The sequence below is a fragment of the Ochotona curzoniae genome, unplaced genomic scaffold, assembly GCF_017591425.1.
Source record: "Ochotona curzoniae isolate NIBS_2020 unplaced genomic scaffold, NIBS_Ocur_1.0 contig_430, whole genome shotgun sequence".
Classification (NCBI taxonomy): domain Eukaryota; kingdom Metazoa; phylum Chordata; class Mammalia; order Lagomorpha; family Ochotonidae; genus Ochotona; species Ochotona curzoniae.
The window spans coordinates 12,547,769-12,571,805 of record NW_024466219.1 but is presented as its reverse complement, the minus strand read 5'-3'; the positions used below and the strand labels follow the sequence as shown (position 1 = coordinate 12,571,805).

The 24,037-nt window shown below is 44.8% G+C and overlaps 1 protein-coding gene across 3 annotated transcripts in view; it reads right to left on the bottom strand.

Moving 5' to 3' along the window:
* Window positions 1-24,037, bottom strand: part of IPO9 (importin 9) — a 48,629-nt gene that overhangs the window by 8,908 nt on the left and 15,684 nt on the right. For all 3 annotated transcript variants that reach the window (XM_040985434.1, XM_040985433.1, XM_040985435.1), the window contains exons 4-15: window positions 23,660-23,861; window positions 19,307-19,395; window positions 18,371-18,457; window positions 17,151-17,270; window positions 16,962-17,062; window positions 16,722-16,780; window positions 15,572-15,723; window positions 14,854-14,952; window positions 13,989-14,095; window positions 13,264-13,403; window positions 6,648-6,807; window positions 2,228-2,454 (exon numbers count right to left, since the gene is read on the bottom strand). In XM_040985434.1, the coding sequence (XP_040841368.1) occupies window positions 2,228-2,454; window positions 6,648-6,807; window positions 13,264-13,403; window positions 13,989-14,095; window positions 14,854-14,952; window positions 15,572-15,723; window positions 16,722-16,780; window positions 16,962-17,062; window positions 17,151-17,270; window positions 18,371-18,457; window positions 19,307-19,395; window positions 23,660-23,861 (1,543 nt within the window). The remainder of the gene's footprint in view (window positions 1-2,227; window positions 2,455-6,647; window positions 6,808-13,263; window positions 13,404-13,988; window positions 14,096-14,853; window positions 14,953-15,571; window positions 15,724-16,721; window positions 16,781-16,961; window positions 17,063-17,150; window positions 17,271-18,370; window positions 18,458-19,306; window positions 19,396-23,659; window positions 23,862-24,037) is intronic.

Here is a 24,037-nt window from a genome sequence, read left to right as displayed (position 1 = left end):
CAAGAGTTAGGGTAGTGTCAGTGTGAAGTCAGGAGCTAGGAGCTTCATCCAGGTCTCCCACATGGCTGCAGGGACCTACCCAGGTACTTGAGTCATTATCCACTGTTTTCCCTAGGCCATTAGCAGAGAGCTACATTGGAAGTGGAACAGCCAAGAAATGAATATGGGATGTCAGCACTATAAGGTGAAACATTAACATGCTGATCCATCATACTGATACCCACTTTTTTTTTTTTTTTAAATTTCCTTCCGGGGTAGGCACTGTGGTGAGGTATGTAAAGCTGTTGCCTAAAGGCTCGGTTTGGTAGCCTAGTAGCTACAGTCCTTGCCTTGCAATTGCCAATATCCCATATGGGCACATTTTGTGTCCTGGTTGCTCTACTTCCCATTCAACTCTGTTTATAGCCTGGGAAAGTAGTTGAGGACAGCTGAAAGCCTTGGGACCCTGCACCCATGTAGGAGATCTGGAGAAGGCTCCTGGCTTCAGATCGCCTCAGCTCCAGCCACTGAGGCCTTTGGGAGTGAACTAGCACACAGATCTTTCCTGTCTCTCTTGCTCTCTGTAATTCTGACTCCGTCCCTACCCCCCAAAAGGTGTTGACTACTACAATGCTAACATCCCACATGGTCCTGGTTTTTGAGTCCCATGTGCTCTACTTGTGATTCAGCTCTTTGTTAAGGTGTTTGGGAAAGCAGTGAAAGATGGCCCAAGCCCTTGGGCTCCTGTAACCCAAATGGGAGTTCCTGGCTTGGATCTGATCTAGCTCCTGCTATTACGGCCAATTGGAGAGTGAACCAGTGGACGGAAGATCTGGGTCTCTCCTCCCATTTTCTTTATAAACTATGTCTTTTAAACAAATAAATCTTTAAAAAATAAATAATAAAGCTTTCTTTCTTCGCAAGGCCATGCCAGGACTGTCATTGTGGTGTAGTGGGTTAAACCAGCATATCACAGAGTGCTGGTACGAGCTATGGCTCCTCCACATCCGATTTTGTTTCCTGCTAATACTCCGGGAAAACTGTGAGGATGATCTCAGTCCTTGGGCCCAGATCCACCCAGTCCCAGCTATTACTGCTATTTGGGGAATAAGCCAGTGGGAAGAATCTTTTTGTGATCTTGCCTTTCAATTAAAAACACAAAATACAACAGCAACAAAAATGCACAGCCATAGATATGGCATTGGGGGAGGGAAGGAGCAGGGTACCTTCCATTTGCTGGCTCTTTCTCCCAAATACCTGTACGGGTGGGACTAGGCCAGCCCAGAGCTAGAAGCCAATGACTCTATCCCAGTCTCCCACATAGGTGACAGGAACCCATGCACTTGGGCTATCATCTGTCGGTCTCCCAAATGCATTAGCGCAAAGTCATGTTGGAATTAGAGGAGCTGGGGCACGACTGGGTAGCCTAAGCAGCAGCTTAACCTACGCTACACAAGGCCTGTCTCTTCACAAACTTTCTGAAGTACTCATATACTTTATTTTATAGAATTAATCTTTTAAAAATTATTTCCAAATTTTTCCTATTATATGATAGAGATAGACATGATCAACACCTTTGTTTATAAATATGCCTTTCTTTGGGTTAGTACTGTGCATAGCAGGCTGAGCCTCTGTCCATATGAGCTCACATTCCACATGAAGGACCAGTTCCAGTCCTGGCTGCTCCACTTTCAATCCAGCTCTCTGATGATGCACCTGGGAAAGCAGCCTAAAATGGCCCAAATCCTTGGGTTCCTGCACCCCTGAGAGACCCAGAGGAAGCTCTTGGTTTCAGATCAAATCAGCTCTGGTTATTTTGGACATCTGCAAAATGAACTAGCAGATGGAAGATCTTTGTGTAACTTAGCTTTCGAATAAAAATAAATCTTAGAAAGAAATATGTCTTTGTTTCTTGCATCCCTTTTCCAAATTAGTTTCACATGCCTTCTTTCAGAAAGCTGCTGATTTAGTTGGTTAATTTCTTCTTCAGTTACCATTAGCATTACTCTGAATTCTACCTCTGGCCTGCCAAGTCTTTCAATCGTCCCTTTCCTCCACGCCTCATTAGAGTATCAGTGTCATAGAACAGGTGCTGTCCTCTCTCAAGCTGCTATGCCTATAGTGTTTCTGCATTCTGTTTTCAGGCTGCTTAAACCCATCACAGCCAGGGAAGGAAGCTGTCACCTGAACCCACCAGCCACCACCCACTCACTGGCACGTCTCAGCAACATGCCCTCCTGCGGCTCACCATTACTGTATTTCAGGAAGATGGCAATGGTGAAGGGGCAGATTTTGCTCTCCATGCTGGCTGTGAACTCGGGATCCACCGTGCAAACAATGCACAAGGTCTCCATCACCAGGTTGAGGACCTCTGAGCTGAACTGGGCTGCCAGGTGGATTAGGCCGTCAAGGATGCTGGGCAGGAAGGGCTGAAGCACGTGTGTGCTCTCCGAGACTTTCAGCTGGTCACAGTAACTGCAGCGACAGGCAAACAAGAACAGCTCAAAGGCAGATCTCTCACGTCCTGGATTTTCCAATCAAGTTCCCATGGTACAACATGTATATGTGAAGCTTTACGAAGCTACTCCCAAAACTTAGTTATGCGGTTCTACCTCTCAATGGCACATTACAGAAACATTAGCAATGCTTCTGCTTTGATCTTCAGGTTTTCCTTCAAGATTTTATGCTTTTCCCTTTCTGTTTTGAAGCAGATCCAAGATCTACCATCACATCCAAATTATCAAGTGATTTAATTAAATGCTGAGTCCTCAGACTGTTAGTCGCATTCCTAAATGTTTATATAGTCTTAGCATTTCCAAGTAGTCAGTGTTTTTTTAAAAATATTTTTGGTGGGTCTCAGGACGGGGCATCTCATGCCTGGATCCTGGACAGCCGCCACGTGCACATGGTGAGCTGTTTTCCCCGGGCCTGCTGGGTTTCGGGGGCCGCTTCCTTCGGGGTGAGTAGACCGAGGGGGGAGGCCTCAGGGACTGGGCAGGTCTGGGACCCACCCGCCGCCTTCATGGGGCAGTGAATGGGATTTGGGAGGGGCGCGACCTCCCGGCTGCTGGTGGGGCTCAGGACGGGGCGTCTCATGTCTGAATCCCGGGCAGCCGCCATGTGCACACGGTGAGCTGTTCCCCGGGCTAGCCAGTGCGTCATTTGGTGCCAGGCTCCACCTGCTGGCCACCCGGCCGGGGAGCTCTGGGGATTTGGTTCTTTGAGTTGCTGCTTAATTAGCCCCAGGTTGAACCCATTGTGCTTCTTGGACCTGAAATAAGCAGTAACTCTTCCTTTGCAAAACTTGCAATCACTAATAATGCTGAGCACCAAATACCAGTCCATGCAGAAGCTATGGCTTGGGGCTTGTCCTGCAAAAGTAGCTCCAACAGCTGGCTAATGTGTCAACAGGTAATGGAACAGAGTAGATCAGGCAGAGCTGAGCAAACCTTAGCCCACAAGTAAAACTAGAAACCAGGAGGGAGCAGAGGTCATGCCGAGCTAGGCTCTTGTACCTACTGGTCTGCGAGAGCTAGGGACGCTAAGCCATAGTGTCTAAGGCAGAGTTCGGGACAGGGGAGGGGCTGTGCCAAGCTGAGTCAGAGCATCCATTGGTAGGCAAGTGATCCATGGCTGGGAACAGACCCGGTTGGGGAGCAAAGGGGGCAACCTTAGCTGGGCTGAGGTTCCCACCAAGAGGCGAGTGGCCTGTAAGGGGGGCTGCATTCTGATCTGGAAACAGTTGTAGTCTCCCTTGGCACAAGTGTGGACTGGGATTGGATGCACCGAACCGGGCCAGACCCCGACTCCCCCTGGTGTTCTGGAGGACCAGGGCAGATGTGGGATGGACTAGGCAAAGTCTCAAACCCCTACTGAGCCATGTGTGAGCCATACGTGGGTATGGACAAATCATGGCTGGGCTGGAACATCCAACAGCAAGAACCAGATTGGGTGGAAGGCCAGTCAGGAAAAGCCACAGTTCCTGCTATGACAGGAGGTGGACTGAGTAGGGTTGGCTCATGGACCCACTGGTAAGCGTGAAACCTGGCATTGGGAGAGGTTCTGATGGAGGAGCCCGGGCAACTCCTCTGGCAGTACACAGACCCGGCATGTAAGCGCAAGCAACATGATAGGTAACAGCCCAGAAAAGGCCATGGAAAGCTACACACTGGCATACAATTGGCAGACGTGCGGGCAAGTCAAGGCTGAAGCTGTCCACGTCATCCACTGGCAAATCCAGGCACCAGTGTGGGTCGACCCAGGTTCGGTCGCAACAAAGACTAGTGCACAATATGGAATGCCGAGGTGAGGTTGCCTGTACTGGAAGGGACCGCAGCACCCAACCAGCCTGAGAACAAGAAAGGAAGTGGGCAGAGCTGGCAGGGGAATAAGGGAGGGTTCCTTTGCAGGACAGCTACTTCCACAGGAGAGCATGAGCTGGGATGGGGGCAGACCAGACTAGGCAGAGCTACCACACCTGTGCGCCTCATGTGGATTAGATCAGGGAAAAGCCGGGCTGGGCGGATTATTCCTACTGGTGCAAACAAAATTAAAGTGGGTGAGGGTTGTTTGGGCTTAGATGCAGCATCAGCTGGAATCTGGGAGTGGGAGAGGCCTGGGAGGGAAATAGTGGACTCATCCCTCTTGGGTCACCACTTCCACAGGAGGACATAAAACTAAGATAGCGGCTGGGGTGGAATGGGGTGTGGGACAGACTGGATTACTGCTACACTTACTGGCAAACCAGGGTAGGGGGTGGGCCTGGTGGGGGTTATTGTGGGTCGCTCCAACTAGGCTGCAGCTCCCACTGGTTTATGTGAGGGCCAAGTATGTGCTGGGCAGAACCAGGCTGGACTGCAACACCCATTGGTTCCAGTGGAAGTCAGAGTGAGAACAGAACCAACCCAGCAATTGCAACCACCAGCTGATTGGAGCGATGGACGGTGCCAGGCCCTGTACTTGTTAGCACATACAAGAAGTTTCTTTGGAGATCTTCCTAATTAAATGCTGGACTCAGAACCCTGACGAAGAAAAGAGAGAAGACGAAACAGGTCAACCAACCATCTCCGCTATGGTGGACTATGTCAATCAGTGGATTCTTCAAAGATCTCATAGTGCTTGGAGTGGCAAGATTGACAGCAATTCATAACTGTTGCAATATCAAAACCACTTGAGCAAGAACCTCAGAGCATGCCCTACATCCGGGACCTGGGGAGGGTGGGAAATTGGGTGGGCCTTCTCCCTTAATACCCCCCTTTGAACATGAAGGTAACAATATGGAAAACATACTAGTCTTATCCACTTGCCTGTAGCCCTTGAACCTTCTTACCCTAATTAACTATGTAAAGAATGTTAAAATAAAATTTTATTAAAAAAATTTTTTGATATAATTAATATTTAATGGGAGATTACTTCAAACTTAAATGAGATTAATTTACACAAATAGTCTAAAATTGGTGGCACTATCTATAAGGCTTTCAGCTTTTTTTTAATAGTCCCACTGTCTTTACTTTTTATTCAATCTACAAATATGATCGAGTGCTGCATCCCATCCATGTCCAAGAGGATACAGTTATTAATATAGTCTGTGTTTAGTTATGTTAGATTGGCGTAAGTCAAGAAGCAATAAAAAAAGTATCACCATGAGTCAGAAGAACCTATCAGAGAAACCTGGTCCTCTGTACCCACTTAATAAATGGTGTTCCTTAATTTTTTTGTGTGAAGTATCTTACAGCCCTATTACTTCTGTCAACTGGCAAAGAACCACAATGCCCAATGAAATAATGGGTTCTAGTCTTAGATTTATGCATGGGCTTTATGATTTTTAGTCCACCATGCCTTGATTCTCAAGATCAGCCTGCTCTAGTCTAGCTTCTGAACAGCTGATGTGGCGCTCAGTCTTGCTTACCTCTCAAGTCCTTAGACTGAGCTTCGGATCCATTTCCATCACAGTAGTCAGTTGTGCCTTATCCTCACTATCCCTCCACACACCTCCAATTTAAGGATTCATGGTGATTTTACATTACAGAATGAGCAGTCTGAGACATCAGACTGCATTAGCTAGCCAGATCTTATTCTTCTGTGTTTCATCAGTGAGAAAGCTCATTATTTTAGAGACAAACATCTGTTCTACCCAGGGCAAAGAGGGATCTCTACTCACGGTGATAACATTAGTAAACAAATGCAGATACTACAGCAGTAAGAACACAACATAATACATGGCATTTCAGTCTCTGCCTCGAAAGGCAAAAGATGGGGCAGGAAGGTAGAAGAGGAATTTTGAGTTTCTAGTGTTGACGACTCCACTGGAAAGCCTAAGTTTGGATCTTACAATATTCCTCAAAGCATCACTGTTCTGGTCTGGGCAGGACTGTAAGCAAACAATTACTGAGTCAACTTCAAACTTCAGGTGCTTTACCTCTCAGTGAAAGGGAGACGGCCTGGATAGTTCTAGTCCTAAACAGAAAAGGAATGAAACGCAAAGGGAGAGGGCATCTTCTGCAAGTCCTGTGGCCCTCGTGCTTCTTTCCCTGTCCTAACATCTATCAAAGATCTTGAACAGAGACTTCCGAGCAACGCAACAATCTAGAGAGCACCGTGGCCGGGGGTCGTTAGCCTCAGTCCACTTTCATCCAACAGGTCTTATTGCCTTGAAGTAGCATACTCACCCCCAGATGGCTCTCACAGCAGAAATTCGGACGGAGGGGGGTTGTGTCTCATGAAGACCACTAACGGTTGCCTGCAGGAACTGCTGGATCAGCTCAGGGGACATTGCCACAGTGAACCGACTGGCAGCCCAAAGTGCCCGGCCCAAGAGGAAAGGAGAAACTGCAAGAGAGAAAAATCATGGGTTGAAGGACAGTTCCTGCTATGTGACTTCTGGTCTCATACCTCCACACTCCAGCTGTGCACAAGCCACTGGCAGATACGTCATATATACAACTTATTTCAAAGAAAACACATGATCTGATAACAGAAAAGCAAAGTTGTGGGCTTTTGCTGTTGAATCTATTTCCCAGTGTTCCTTTTGGCTGTTGACAAAGTTGATCCTGAGTATTCTTAGATTAATAAGACTTTATCATGCCAGTTCCGACCCCAGCTTCTCATCATCACCATGTGCACTACTAAATGTACTAGTTAATGATTTATTTACTTTTTATGGGAAAGTCAGGTACACAGAGAGGAGGAGACAGAGAGGAAGATCTTTTGTCCACTGATTCACTCTCCAAGTAGCTGCAACAGCCGGAACTGAGCCAATCCAAAGCCAGGAGACTCTTCCAGGTCTCCCACATGCGTGCAAGGTCCCAAGGTTTTGTAGCCTGCTTTTCCAGGACACAAGCATGGAGCTAGGTGGGAAAGCGGGACTATCGGGATAGTATCATATGGGATCCAAGTGCGTTTGAGGTGAGGACTTCAACCACTAGGCCACCATGCTGGGCCCTGCAATACTAAATGTATAAACACCATGTCGATTACCTGATTTTTTCTACTCTTGGAACACTCTTAGGACATCACAAACGACAGCTTTGGGGGGATCTGCATTGCAGCATAGCAGGTAAAATCCCAACTGACATCCCATATTATCATACGTTTGAGTCATGGATGCTTCACTTCTGATCACTAGCTCCCTGCTAATGCACCTGGGAAAGCAACATAAGATAGCCCAAGTGCTTGAGCACCCCGTACCCAATTAGGAGACTTGCGTGAAGCTTCTGGCTTCAGCTGCCCTGAGTTGTTGTGACATCTTGGAGAGGGAGCCAGCAGATGGAAGGGCTTTCTCTTTGTCTTTCTGCCCCTACTAAAATCCGGCCGCTCAAAGAAATCATTTAAAAAAATTTGCAATTCTGATCATATCATTCTTCTCCTTAGAGCCTGTCAAAGAAATCTATAGTCAACCAAATAGAGGTCCTTGTGGTGAGCACAGCATGCCAGGCTCCTAAAGATCAGCATCATCTAACAGTTTTCTACAGCAGTCAGAACTTCACACCACACCCCCCGAGCAAGTTCATCTTACCTGGCTGGCTCTACTTTGGGTTTCTAAGTGAACGTATTTGCCCTTCCTTGTACTACCAGTCAATCCTGTGGTTTGACTTAATCCTAATTACTACCTAGTCACTGTAATTTCATGTCCTAAACCTTCTCACATACTATATTATATATTTTGCTTCATATCCAAGTCACTGGTGTTATAAACGGCTTGGGGATAAATGATTTATCCTGTAATAGGGCTTAACTTAATGCTTACACAATAAACATCTAGGGCCCGACGAGATAGCATAGCAGTTAAAGTCCTTGTCTTGAACGTGCTGGGATCCCATAAGGGCCCTGCTTCCCATTCAGCTCCTTGCTTGTGGCCTGGGAAGTCGAGGATGGCACAAAGCCTTAGGACCCTGCTCCCACGTGGGAGACCTGGAAGAAGCTCCTGGCTTTGGATTGGTTAGCTGCCGCCGGAGTGAACCATCAGACGAAGACCTTCCTCTCTGTCTCTCCTCTCTGTATATCTGCCTTTCCAATGAAAATAAATAAATCTTAAAAAAAAATCTAGTAGATAAAAATTAGAGAATACAACATTAACACACAAAGTAAAAAATTATATAACATATATGTTTATTATGTAATATTTGTATGTTCTATGTAAAGCAGCAGTTCTCAAAACGTAGTTCCTAAGGATTTCTGGGAACACCTCAAGTTAGGATTATTTTTATAGCAACACTAAAAGATATTATCTGCCTTTATTCCCTCTCATTCTTTAAAATAGTTATCTACATAAAAAAGGCAAAGTATTCAGAGGTTACACGACATAACATCACAGCTCTTAAAAGCTAATGAAAAGGATATAAGTACTTTTTCATATTAATTTTTAGTATGTCAAATACCAATAAATAAAATCTACACAATAAAATCAACACAATGCTGGCCACAAGAATTTTTCATTGATAACACCTGTTTATGACTAAACTGAATGAAATTCCATTTGCAAAGCAAAATTGCAGGCCCAGCGGGATAATGTAGTGGTTAAAGCCCTCGCCTTGAATGCACCGGTATCCCATATGGGCACCAGTTCTAAATCCCATGGCCCCGCTTCCCATCCAGTTCCCTGCCTGTGGCCTGGGAAGGCAGTCGAGGACGGCCCAAAGCCTTAGGAACCTGCACCCGTGTGGGAGACCTGGAGGAAGCTACTGGCTCCTGCTTCAGATTGGCTCAGCTGCGGCCGTTGTGGCCGCTTGGGGAGTGAACCACTGGATGGAAGATCTTCCTCTGTCTCTCCTCCTCTTGGTATATCTGATTTCACAATAAAAATAAATAAATCTTAAAAAAAAAAGCAGCAAAACTGCCAGGGATTTGTGTATGTTAAGTTTCAATATAATTCACTAAACTATCCCCTAACTGGCCTGACCAATGAGCACTTGCACAAGCACTTTTTCAAAAGTGTGAAAGCTTATAGTGGGCCCAATGCAATGGTTCAAGGGGCTAATCCACCCCTTCAAACATGAGGATCCCATATGGGCACCAGTTTGTGTCCCAGCTGCTTAGTTTCCATCTAGCTCTCTGCTTGTGGCCTGAGAAAGCAGTAGAGGATGGCCCAATAGCACCCATGTGGGAGACGCGGAAGAGGCAGGCTCCTGGCTTCAATGGGCTCAGCTCTGGCTGCGAAGAATTTCTCTTTCTGTAAATCTGATCTGTCCGACTTGGCACAATGGCTCAGTGGCTGGATCATCCGGCTCTGGAATCCCAAATGGGCACTAGCTTGTGTCACAGTTGCTCCACTTCCCATCCAGCTCCCGTTTGTGGCCTGGGAAAGTGGTGGAGGATGGCCCAGGGCCTTGGGATCCTGTACCCACATTGGAGACCTTAAAGAGGTTCCTGGCTTTAAATTGGCTCAGTTCTGGTAGCTGCAGCCATTTGGAGGGTAAACCAGAAAATAGAGCATCTTTCTTTGTCTCTCCTCTCTGTAGACCTGCTTTTCCAATTAAAATAAATAAATCTTAAAAAAAATAAACAAAACACACAAAAAACCCTCTGGGATTAGCTGACAGTTTCTAGGAATGTAGAGAAAAAAAGTGCAGAAAAGCTTTTAGCTATAGGCAGCATTTAAATTATAAACAAATATTATAAATATTTATTTTTTTACAAATTAATTTAAATATAATCTGCATATAACATTACTTAATACTGAATAAATTATTTGCAATTTATAAATATATATTTAGAGAGGGTATACTGAGCTATTTCCCCAAATGCTGATTGAAGAATACAAAACAGGCCTTGGCGCAGTGGCCTAGTGGCTAAAGTCTTCACCTTAAACGCACCAGGATCCCATATGGGCACCAGTTCTAATCCTGGCAGCTCCACTTCCTATTCAGCTCCCTGCTTGTGACCTGGGAAAGCAGTCAAGGACGGCCCAAAGCCTTGGGACCCTGCATTCGCGTGGGAGACCTAGAAGAAGCTCCTGGCTCCTGGCTTTGGATTGGTGCAGCTAAGGCCATTGCGGTCACTTGGGGAATGAATCACTGGATGGGAAGATCTTCCTCTCTGTCTCTCCTCCTCTCTGTATATCTGAGTTTACAATAAAGATAAAATAAATCTTAAAAAAAATATATCAGAAGCTCTGAAATGTTCAAAGATTCTTTGCCATCGAAATCCCTGCAGGAAATATGCTGGTAGGTTTGAGAAATTCCAGAACTTTCATTCAATATGTGATTATAGAAAGTTTATCATGAGACAAGGCACCAGAGGATACTAAGATGCATCAAGTGTGATTGCCACTGTCAAAGACCTTACATTCCAACAGGGAAGAAAACATACTTGCCAACTATAATATACTGTAGCACATGGTGAGTACAAAGTAAAACAAGATATTCCCAATGGATCTGAGCTATGTATGTGCAACTACTTTCACTTTGGGATTCAGAGAACAGGAGTGAAAGGATGAGATACCCTGTTTAAACACATTAGCTATTCAGGGTCACAAAGCAGAATGCTCCCCAATGAAACACCTTACTCTCAGTGCCATCCTCTGAACAGGCAACTGGCATCAGTGCTGTGGACCAGCATGTTAAATCACCACCTACAATGCTGTCTGTTCTACTTCTGGTCCAGCTCCTTGCTAATGCACCTGTGGAAGCACCTTGGGGCCTATAAGAGACTCAGAAAGAACTCTCGGTTTCTAGCCTGGGCAACCCTGGCTACTGCAGCCATTTGGAAAGTAAGCCAGTGGATAAAAGACTGCTTTCTCTCTGAATCTTCTTTTCTTTTTCTTTTTTTAAAAGATTTAATTATTTTTATTGGAAAGGCAGATATACTGAGAGGAGGAGAATCAGAGAGGAATATCTTCCATCTGATGATTCACTCCCCAAGTGAGCGCAACGGCTAGAGCTGTGCCAATCCAAATCCAGGATCCAGGAACCCCAGGTCTCTCACGTGGGTGCAGGAACCCGAGGCTTTGGGTTGTCCTCGACTGCTTTCCCAGGCCACAAGCAGGGAGCTGGACGGGAAGTGGAGTCTCCAGGATTAGAACGAGCACCCATATGGGATCCCGGTGCGTTCAAGGTGAAGACTTTAGCCGCTAGGCCACCAAGCCAGGCCCAATTCTCCTTTTCTTTTAGGATTTATCTATTTATTTATTTATTGGGTTGGTGGCGTGGCCTAGTGGCTAAAGTCCTAGCCTTGAATGTGCCTGGAACCCATATGGGCGCCGGTTCTAATCCCAGTAGCTCCACTTCCCATCCAGCTTCCTGCTTGTGGCCTGGGAAAGCAGTCAAGGGCAGCCCAAAGCCTTGGGACCCTGCACCCATGTGGGAGACCTGGAGGAGGTTCCTGGCTCCTGGCTCCTGGCTCCGGATCGGCACAGCACCAGCCGTTGCGGTCACTTGGGGAGTGAATCATCCGACGGAAGATCTTCCTCTCTGTCTCTCCTCCTCTCTGTATATCTGACTTTGTAATAAAAATAAATAAATCTTAAAAACAAAAAAAAGATTCATTTTTAGTGGAAAGGCAGATTTACAGAAAGGAGAGACATAAAGATCCTTCGTCTGCTGGCTCGCTCCCCAAATGGTTGCCAACAGCTGGAGCTGAGCCTATCTGAAGCTAGGATGCCCAGGAGCCTCCTCTGGGTCTCCCATGTGGGTGCAGGGACCCAAGACCTTGGACTATCCTCTACTGCTTTCTCAAGCCACCAGCAGGGAGCTGGAAGGGAAGTGGAGCAGTTGGGACAGGAACCAGTGTCCATATGGAATCCTAGAGTTTGCAAGGTAAGTATTTATCCATTGAGGCATTATGCTGGGCCCTGACTCTCCAAGAGAGAAAAGAGGTAACTGGACAAATAGATGGAGGATATAATACCAAATATCCTATGATTTAAGGACTGAGAGAAGTTGCAAAGCCAGTGTTTTGGGAATGGGAATGTGGGCCTAAGGATGGCATAGGTAGAAACAACGTAGTATGAACTGTTAGACATCGGCTCTTCCCTACTACATGGCACTGCTGAAGAACTCCCTTTCACAATAACAGCTATTTTAAAGCAAGCATTTCACATGAAAATGTTATTTTTTTTTTAATTAGAAAGTCAGATATACAAAAAAAGAGATAGAGAAAAAGATCTTTTATCTGCTGCTTCACTCCCCAAGTAGGTGCAATGGCTGGACCTGCGCCGACCCAAAGCAAGGAGCCCGGAGGCTCTTCTGGATCTGTCACGCGGGTGCAGGGTCCCAAGGTTTTGGGCCGTCCTCAACTGCTTTCCCAGGCCACCACCAGGGAGCTGGATGGGGAGCGGGGCCACCAGGATACGAGCCAATGCCCATATGGGATACCGGTGTATGCAAGGCGTCTGGGCTATTGCTCCAGGCTCTGGAATGTTTTCATTATGTGGATACTGTCCAAGAACATAGTACGAAAAAAATGACAGGAAAGAAACAGGAAGAATGAGTCTGACACAGAATGTTGGAGGGCATTCTGGACTTAGTAAACCAGAGTTCTCAAGGTACAGCAGCAAGATTGCATTCCTCTGAAATGCCAAAAGCAGCAATACATGGGAGCTCTCACTGGAGGGGGAAGACGACAGCATATTATTACGAATTAGGCAACACTGGACTCCTACTAGATGAAGCCTGAGGAGAGTTCCCTGGACTGCATTATCAGATATCCGCAAGAGCCCAAGCTCTCCAGTGCCAAGATTCCCACCGCAAGGACACACACACCCGTTCCACCCGAGGGAACACTTGGACCGAGACGACCTGGGTCCAAGCGTCCAGAGCTCTCAGAATGCTGACATGTGCCAAAACGTACCTGAGAGGTTGAGGTCTGCCAGGATGACGTTGGTCAGGAACCCGTGCATGTCAAAGTGGATCCTGCCATTTTTCACACTGTCTGTGATGATGGATTTCACTGACCCTAGGGCAAGCATGCATGCCTCATGGATCTTCCACCTGCCAAAGGGATACCATAGCCTCGTAAAACAAACTACAGTGACAAAAAAGGTACATTTTTGGGGAAAGAGCATTCCACCTCAATCCAACTTAAAGGACCCATTTATCTATCCTTGCAATCCAAACTATCAAGATGAAAATAATAAAATTTAATCACAGATTTTAGAAAATTAAAACAACATGGTGGCAAGCCTTTGACATGTGGTTAGGATGCCTTGTTATCCTGTAACACCTTGACTTTAGTCCTGGCTCCACTGGTAATCTCAGCTTCCTGCCACCCACATCACAGACCTAGAGTACGTTCCAGGCTTCAACTTGCCCCAGCAGCAGCTATTGCATGCACTGCAGCAAACAAGAGGATTAGTTATTTTTGCTTCTCTCTTTTTCTGCCTTTCAAATACATAAGATTAAATAAACTTTGCAAAAATAGATAAAAGTACGGTCTTTCAAGGCTTCCTAAAAGTGGGTAAAATAAAAGCATCCAATCATTTTATGACGTGGAAGAACTGCTTTGGAACAAACGATTCAGAGCAAGACCTTGTTTGCCTTAAGTCTGATCTCACATTAAGCACCTGTTCTCCTTACCAGTGCTCGGTGCCACTGTTTTTGGTTTGCTCGGCTTCTTGTAAATGCCGAGTGGCTGCAGCGGCCAGGGCTGCTGCACTCTCATTCTGGAAATCTGTGGCCACAGCCTAGGCAGAGAGAAAAGCTAATGAGCACACTGATACCATTTAAATGCATTTCGGTGCAAACTACTTTAGTGAAGACTGCTGAAAGTGAAAGTTCAAAATCCTTCAGATGCACACGCTACACTGTGATCAGGTATTAAGAGCATGACCCCAACAATTCAGAACTCCACAGGATTAAAGTAGCAACCGCACCCTTGCAGTCAGCAGTGTGAAGGCCAGCCAGCTGCTCCCTTCAGCCGTATTCAGCAGATCAGATAGGAAGAGGGCATGTTGAGCTCTGGATGCCAGTGGCCCAGATATTTAGTCTCTTGAAGCCCAATCGTAAAAATGAAAATATAAGGTTAACCTACTAAAGGAAAAATCTTTCTTACAATCTTTCACTGGGACCTTAGAAATACTAAAATGATAATGAGAAAGGAATCATCAGCAAGTTCCCACCCAGAGAAAATTTGTTAACTTTGGTTGTGCATCATAGATGGCTGCTGAAGAGTGGATTAAATGGTAACATTCTTGATTTAACTTTCCTGCTCCTCACTTTCTGTATAATCGTTACATCTAATACTTACTTAAAAATTAGACTCACTGGTAAGAACTTGGAATCTGAGTTTTAAATCTCATTTGGGAAGCTCTCTCGCATTCCCCAACAGTCTGAAATAAAGCCACACACCAAGCACTGTTTACCTTGCTACACACTGAGGAAGAGCAAAGTCTAAGTGACCACATGGAATGCTCGGGCTGGAGCACTGAGGTGGCCCTCTTACCAGCAACAGGTCCTGGGCTGCAATCCTAACGGTATAGGAGAAGGTATCATCATCCTCGTCTTCTACAAACTGCTGTGGGTTGGCCGTCCATACTTTAATCTGAAGACATGATTACGTTAGGTCTTGTGAGGCTGCCGATATGGTTCACGTTTCCTTCTTATCACAGACACAGGAGACTTCAATCTCTGATTCTGAATAAATTTCACCCTTAAAAGTCTTATTTTCTATTGTAGCAAAACCGGTCACTTGTTAAGGAAAGGGGAATTCGTTAATGCTACTTAACCAGTTTGGATTTTGGGGACCACTCATTCTGTTACCGCCAATCAGCTGGTATTCTTTGAAAGATTTTCTGAATGTACTCAGGATGCAGAAATGTGATAAGGTATTTACTGCGAAAGTCATGTCAGCGCCTATGTTCTTTATATGTGAGGCGCCATCTGTGTTTGAATTTCACTATCTAGCATTGAACAAGGGTCTTTGGAGATCTTCCTAAAAGACAAAGCGTTCTGGAAATCCACTTACCCAATTTACGAGTGGATAAAACTCTAAAACCCAGGGAATTGACAATAAAATGATGCCAAATCATTCTTGGATCGTCACACAGAGTTATTCTCTTGGTGTTTATTTTTAGGCACAAGACTCACTTGGTCAAGGCCTCCCGTTGATCTAGCTGTACTTTCCACTACAAGCTGATGGCGGCCTCCCAAATGTTACTTACCTGCTCCTCAGTAATTTGCATGTACAGGATTATATAGTAAATCAACTCAGGCAAGGCTTTCTTAACAGTGCTTTTGAATTTGCTATTTTCTAGCAGTGCATGGACAAACTCAAATATGCTAAAGACGAGATTTTCAAAGCCCAGGACTTCACCTACAGGAAATACACAAGAACACGAATTAATGATGATAATGCAAAAGGAAAGCATATATACTAGAAATAAACTTCATTATCAATGGATACTTAAAGTGTTTGATAATTTTTAGTTCTAAGGAATTGGCAGAAGGGTCTGAACTGTGCCATAGGCTGTGGCACAGTGGGTTAAGCTGCTACTAGGATGTCTAGCTTCCTGCTAAAGTAACTAGGAGGTAACACATGAAGGCCCAATTATGTGGACACTGCCATCCTCACGGAAGACGGGGATGGAGTTTCTGACTCCTGGCTTCAGCCTGGCCCAACTTTGATTGCAGCGGGCATTTGAGGAGTGAACCAGCAGGTAGACGATCTCTCTTTTATTCTGCCTTTCAAATGAATGCATGAAAAATATCTTAAAAAAAAGAAAACTTAAGAGAATATGAAATTCTCTAGTTAAAAAAGAACCAGAAACACTGAATGCATATTAGCATGTCTATTTTTGATTTAAAATATTTAAAAATATCCAAACAGTAACAAAAACAATATCTGGGACTTCAAAATTAGAATAGACAAAACATTAGGAAACAGTGGAATTAAATTGCCTCGACCAGCCTTTTACCAACCCCAGAGTTCTACAATTTTATGTGATCTATTTAAATACACATGAGGAACAGGTAAAAGATGACCAGGACAAAAAAACATATTAGAGATGCTGGACCCTATGCTTGATATAAGCTTGCAATGGAAGAACCCCAACTGAACTTGAATTGTGGCAATGCAGCAAAGTGGAGGAATCCACCATGGGGGGAGGGGTGGGGGAATCCCAGTACCTACAACTGTGTCACATAATACAATGTAATAAAAAAAACAAAACAAAACATATCAGGTCTCATCTCCTCACATATTACACATCAAAAGGAAACTCAGCTAGAAAATTCCTTGAGGAGTATGAACTGTCTCCCAGATTTTTCTTCTCATTATCTGGCATTTCTGTAAAGATCAGACAAGCTACATACCATCGGAATCCACAGGATCTTCTACTTCCTCTGTATAATTTACTTCTGTCCTCACATAAGTATGATGAAGAGTAAAGAAATAGAATTTTGACTCTGCTTTTCATATACCCTACAAGGGGATATTCCAAATTCCAACCATATTCCACAGATCCAGTGGAACCACATGACTGTAAGATCCCAGGTTAGATGTCCACCTACACAGGTGGCAAGCAAGGCCCTTAAGCTTTCAGGAAAGGATATAAAGCTGCACTCTCGGTTAAAGTGTTCCAAACAATGGGCAGAATCTGCTGCATGGAGGACACCATGTGCTTTGGGAAGTTTTTCACCAGGGCTGTCACTGCCTGAGAAGTTAACAAGTGATAAACAAGAAATCAATGATTTCAGACCTCCGGCTTAAACTCCAAACAGCTCAGTGGCGGCAAGCTTTACCTTCAGGACCTCCATTTTAAATCCACTGTCGGATGTGGGGCCATCTGGGATCTGGAGGGCCTGCACAAAGGCCTCTGTGAACTGCTGCACCACAGGGAAGATCAGGACTTTGGCCGCACCCTGGGAACAAAAATCAAGAGTAAGGGCTGGAAAAACCCCTCAGCCAGGGCTTGAGCTGACCTAGCAAACACTGGAAGTGTAGGCACGCAGGGTTCACTCCAGGCCCAGGTCACATTTAGGACACAGCTATAAAGTCACCTGAGGTATTCTCCAAGATGCCCTAATTCTCTAACCAACACCTGAAGCCCCAAAAATGCCTTTATAGAAGGCTCAGCTTTCCATAACTGCTTCTTAATCACAGGGCTTGGCATCTCCCAGGTGCCTTTGTTTCATGTGAAGGAGCCCTAATGGAGAAGGAAAGTTGGGTGACACACAATATATATACAATATTTTATCTATCTATCTATCTATCTATCTATCTATCTATCTATCTATCTATCTATCTATCAATCAATCAAAGTTGGATAAGGAGCTTCATCAAGCTCTCTGCACACTAAAAGCCTTATAAAAATAGCTCTGGCTACCACACTAGGCAGCGGGCGTTCAGACATGACTGTCGTGCAACAAACCACTGTTTTGTCAGCAACAGAAGGGCTTCACAAGGACTCTGGCTGGATGTAGGCTCACCTACTATAGAAAACTGTTAATGCTAAAAACCTTGACATTAAGTTTGTACCCAGCTGTTATATATGATGGATGTTAATGTTGATTCTTTCACTGTTCCTTTGCCACTTTGATTTAGGTTAAACTCAAAATCATGCTAGCTCAGGAGAAATTATAGCTGTTATAAGGACACTGTGACCCTAGAAGGTCAATGACCACAGGATTACTGTTGATAGGATAATATTTGTATGAGAACTGGATAGATGTCATTTGTGTAACTGATTGGATATCATTTGTATGAGAACCACTGAGTGGATAGCATGTGAATGAGAACACTTGGTGGGATATATAAGAGCTCCAAACAAGGGTATAGAAACAACTGATGGGTTCCACAGATAAGCTCAACGCCTCCTCCCTTATCCTATGTGACCCTCCATCTAGTCTATAAAGTTTGATGCCACTAATAAGCTTCGACTATTGGCCATCAGTCAGATTCCATGCGTGTTATTATAGACTCCATGCACCAAGTCCAACACTGCAGGACAGCGACAACCTACCTTTTCCAGCTCCTCCATGTTACAGATCATGTGAGCACAAGTGGTAAAAATCTCCACAGCTCGGGAACGGGTTCGAATACCATACACCTGGGGAGAAGGTGACAGCATAGTCATGAGAGTACGAATGCACATGTATACCTGTGACTAGAAGTAAGTCCATGACTAGTCATTCCTCAAACAATGTCAGATTCCTCAGGGAGGTGGGAATTAACTCACTCCTGTTTACAGGATAGACTTCTATAATTCAGATGATGAAAAGAGAATCATGTTGGAGCTTATTGAGATTAGCTGATTATAAAGGCCTCTACGAGCAGATCAGATAAAAACTGCCAGGGTAGATAATGCTGAAAGCCCAAGATGGCAAATGCACTTCTTTTAAAATGCAGATGACTGGGGGAGGGGTATGGGAGGGGTGGGGGGAATCCCCAGCGCCTATAAAACTGTACCACATAATACAAGGTAAACAACAATAAAAAAAAAAAAATGCAGATGACTGGCTAGAAATAGAAGAAAATACCAAGACCCAAGCATCACCCTGGAGCTATCTGTATCTCACCATAAACAGGTTACCATTCATATACATGTTAATCAAATACTGGCACAGTATATTAAAGGTCTGTAACATGCAATGGAGTGACAGACTGCTTCCAAATACTTAGCTAAGGTGGGATATTGCAATGAGAATCACAGTTGGTATAGACACATAGTATTAGGGGTTAGAACGTGCCAGGAAATAGAAATTATTTCTACAACTATACTTTTTTAATCACAGGCTTGCCTTTATCATGAGTGACAAGTCTGCAGTAAAGCAGAGTCCGGCTCTCTGTCCATCCTAGCCTTAGGTATGGGGATTGACAGCAAACACCTGAGAGGTGGAGGCTGAGCAGCGCCTCAACAGCCCTTGCTGGCTGTCATCTTGGAGCCGAGATTTCATACCTCAGCCATGGTGAAGATCTTATACATCTCCGGGAGAATAACAGGAGCAACAAGTGGCATCTGTGTGTCTGTCACTTCTCGCGTGAATTCTACAAGGAAATGAATAGACTGTTAAAGACATTCAGTACAAAAGCTCCAGAATTGTTCCAAGGTGGCAACTTCAAAACAGTATGCAGCTAAAGACACAGGCCTTGGGGCTCAACTGGGAGAAGGAAGCCACACAGGAGTTAGGAGGCAAAAGAGAAAACATGGTGATGAACAAAATACCAGACATTAAGAAAGAAGATCTTAATGTAAATATTCAAGGGAAATATACAACAGAATTGCACAAGTCCTTGCCTGGATAACTTGAGAAACTCCAAAATTAAATCCGTATGGGTCCATCTGTCAACACTCAGGTGCACTACAAGGTTTTTAACTCTGGTTCCCCTTTTAGTACTCTTCTTGGCAACCTGCTTTGCCAAATGCAACTGGCTTCAACTCCATCCTGCATGTGCTATTCTTTCAGTGGATTGTATTTATTGACCTAAAAGATAGAGGTGCTACTAACTAACTAACAGAAAGTGATTTCCTATGTGAATGTAGGAAAAAACCAACCTATTTGTATAATGAGGCTTGATGATGGTTAGGGAAATTTAGGTCATTTTTCCCTTTACTTCCAAAACACAAAGATCACATACACATTCACATGCTACTCAACACTGATACAAGCCTTTAAGCTCCAATTACTGCTTATTTATCTGATGCCCTTTTGCAGCATCAACATGAAAATGGAATTAATTCATTGGGACATGTCCAGAAGACTACAAAGCTAAAGATGCAAGCTGGCATTTTCCAGACTGATATCCCTCACAACCTTGGGCAGCGCTGATTTCCACAAGTCAAATGAAGATCAAATATTCAAGGTTGAGTCTTTCTTACTAGCAGATTTCCTCATGGACAATAAATTCTGGGTTTTTGTTTTATTAAGATTTACTTATCTGAAAGGCAGAGCTAGGGCCCGGCATAGTAGCTTAGTGCCTAAAAGTCCTCGCCTTGCACGCACCACCAGGATCCCATATGGATGCCAGTTCATGTCCCAGTGGCCCCACTTCCCATCCAGCTCCCTGCCTGTGGCCTAGAAAAGCAGCAGAGGACGACCCAAAGCCTTGGGACCCTGCACCCGCATGGGAACCCAGAAGGGCTCCTGGCTTCAGATTGGCTCAGCTCTGGCTGTTGCAGCTGCTTGGAGAGTGAATCAACATACAGAAAATCTTCCTCCGTCTCTCCTCCTCTCTGTATATCTGCCTTTCAAAAAAAAAAAAAATCTTTAAAAGAAAGGCAGAGTTAGAGATAGGGATGGGGAGGGAGGAGGCAGAAAGAGAGATCTTTCATTTGCTGGTTCACTCCTCAAATGGCTACAATGACTAGGGTTGGGCTAGACTGAGGCCAGAAGCTAAGAGCTTCTTCTGTTTCTTCCATGTGGGTGTAGGGGTTCCAAGAACCCGGGCTGCCTCCCCCTGCTTTCCAAGGTGCATAAAGCAGGGAACTGGGTTGAAGTTAAGTTTTGAGAGTGTTCTATTTTATTTGAACACCCCCAAAATTAGTTCAAATAAATATTGTAAGGAGCATAATGATAAATTTTATGAAGAATGTAATATAATTTAATTCTAATAAAGCACTTAATCACATTTTGGCCTCTCAAGCACTCCTGGCAGCCTCAATTTAGCAACATCTCAATCTCCAAAATTTTTTGAGATCAAAAACCTTCTGTGTATTCCAAGCCTCAGTTTCTGTGTCTGCATTCCCCTCATCCCATGAGCCTTCCATCTCTTTTATAGTATACATAAGCTGGACTAGAGGATGGCACAGCACCTCAAAAATCCCTTAGGAGGAGGAGTCCCATTTCCCAGCTGGTTTGGCCTTCATGTGTGCCTGTGTTCCCTTGTCAGACAACAGTCTGCTTTCTTTTGAAAATATTCCGAGTAGCTCTCCGGGAATGGAGTTGGCTGCCACCTACTCCACGCCTGGTGACTCCATTACAAAGGACACATATTTCCCCAACAGCTGATGGCGAAGTGATCTCATTGAGCAGTGATTTCCTTAGTCAGCACCCTGGTCAGGTTCACAGCTGAACTTTGCATTGGAGCACTGGGAAGGAAAAGGTTTCCTTCCTTGGTAGAGAAGCTGATGAGACCCCAGCACATGAAATTGTTCAGAAAAAAACCAGAAGGTTGATTCCATATGAATTTACCTGAAGATTAAGTCATAGAGGAGAAGCAAAGGAAAGGGAAGTGAAAATCCAAGCAGGGAAATGTCCATCTAAATTTGCTATGTATCTGAGCTAAAAGCTGTAGCTCCGCCACAGGCAATTGGTAATACAGCGGACAGAACAGGCAGCTGGGCCTTGTGAAGGGGGAGCTTCAAAACAACAGAGCAAGGACTTACTTTTGACACAATATTGATATCATCTGATGTTAATATCACATGGCTAGTCATTTTGGCCTGGATGCCAAGTTCAGCAGATTGTGATTCAAAAAGGACGGAACCAGCATTCACTACCAGGCAAAAACACGTTTTGGGTAAGCCAGTAAGTCACAAGAAAACAGGTTAAGATACAGGTCAGATTTGTAAAAACTATTTGCATAAAAGGGAAAGATCCTTTCCTTTAAAAAAAATTAATTACTTGTTTATTTTAAAGAGTTCCTGGGGTGATGCTGTTCTCTGATGCTGAAGTAATCTGGCAGCATCTGATTGCTCTGCAGTCCCAGGAGGGAGGGTGGGAATTTTTCCTTACCCCCACCTCCTCTGCCTGCTTCCACCCTGCTCAGACGTCTGCAATTCCCACACCTAGTAAGAAACACTTTTAAAATTAAGTATTATTAAAGAGTTACAGGGAGCCTGGCGTGATAGAATAGCAGTTAAAAGTCCTTGCCTTGAACATATTGGGATCCTATATGGGCGCCGGATCTAATCCTGGCGGCCCCACTTTCCATCCAGTTTCCTGCTTGTGGCCTGGGAAAGCACTCAACGACAGCCCAAAGATTTGGGGCCCTGCACCCGCATGGGAGACCCAGAAGATGCTCCTGGCTTCAGATCGGCTCAGTTCCAGCTGCTACGGCTCCTTGGGGTGTGAACCATCGGACGGAAGACCTTCTTCTCTGTCTCTCCTCCTCTCTGTGTGTCTGCCTTTCCAATAAAAAAAAATTACATATATATATTTATTTTGAATTTTTGAATTATGTGTTACAATTTTATACAGACTGGAATTTCCCCTCAAACTTCCACCCCCTGAAAAATAAATAAATCTTAAAAAAAAAAAAAAGGTACAGGGCGACACAGGGATGGACACAGGCATCTAACATCTGGTTGGTTCAGACTCCAGACAGCTGTACCAGCCTGGCTCAAGCCAGCAGCCTGGAACTCCCTTCCAGGTCTCCCAAGTGGGTGGTTGGTACCCAAACACTTGAGCTACCTTCTGTTGCTTCCCCAGGCACAGTAGCAGTGTGCAGTGATTATCAGAACTGGAGCAGCAGGACTCAAACCAGCACTGATGTGGGATATCTGTGCTGTAGGTGCTGGTTGGGCCTGCTGTGCCCCTACACCAGCTCTGTCCTTCCTGTTTATTTGAGAGGTAGAATGAGACAGGGAAAATGGAAGAGGTGAAGGGAGGGAGACAGGGCATCTGTGTTCACATGAACTGGCTTACTTATCAAATGTCTGCATTGAGAGGGGCTGGGTAAATGCTGTGTTCCTGGAACACAGTTCAGGAAAGATGCAGGGTTCCTAGAGTCGAGGCATCCTCTGAAGTGAGTGTCGTGTCCACGCATCAGCACGCTGCCTGGCCTATCAGCCCAGAGTGAACAGAAAAGCCTCTTCGTGCACACTGCAGGATAGCTGCCAGGAGACTTGGCAGCCATGTTGTTGTCCAAGGCACAGGTGTAGAGGTTCCAAGGACGTGAATTTGTAGAAAATAACTTGCTCTGTTAACCAGTGTTTGATGTGGTACTTCAATGGTATTTTTGGAGTGATATTGAGTACTACAACATATGACTCCAACAAGACATACAATTTTGTTATTTTAACTGTATTGATTTGCCAAAATTTTGTAACTTAGCAAAGGTACGCCGTTCCTCAAAAGAAAGAGTAAGCGAAGACCCGCAGGATCCTAGTAAAGCCAAAAAGTGAATTCTAAATCTGAATTAGCAGTCACTGTGCTATTGCTGTATTCTTATGTGGCAAGGCATGGTAGCAGAAATAGTACTATACCGACTTCATTCCCTAGGAGAGCCTGGGGGTAAGACACTAGTAGGAAGGAGAAGTATTGAGAGCGGTTCCCACTCCAGCACACAGCAGGGGAAAGGCTCCTGGTACCTGTCAGCACACGCATGGCTCCGTGGACAGCATTTAGGTCTCCGCTCACCAACATCTCCATGAGCAGGTTGAAAAGCTGGGGCCATGCTTCGGGCCAGTCCCAGTGGGCAATGGCTGACACTGCATAGGCCACACTGGAGCGTACCTTGCTTATTGATTCTCTCAATCCATTGGGCAACAGTTCTCGGATGACAATTTTTGCCTATAGAGGAGAAAAGTTCACGTGTGCCATTAGATCAGGTTTTAAATGAGAAGCAGAGGCTAGTACTGGAAAAATGCACACCAGGCACTACACATCCACAGGAAACTTCTACATATAAACTGGACTAGTAATCCACTTACAAGATACATTATCCATTACAGAAGCCATCAACTGCA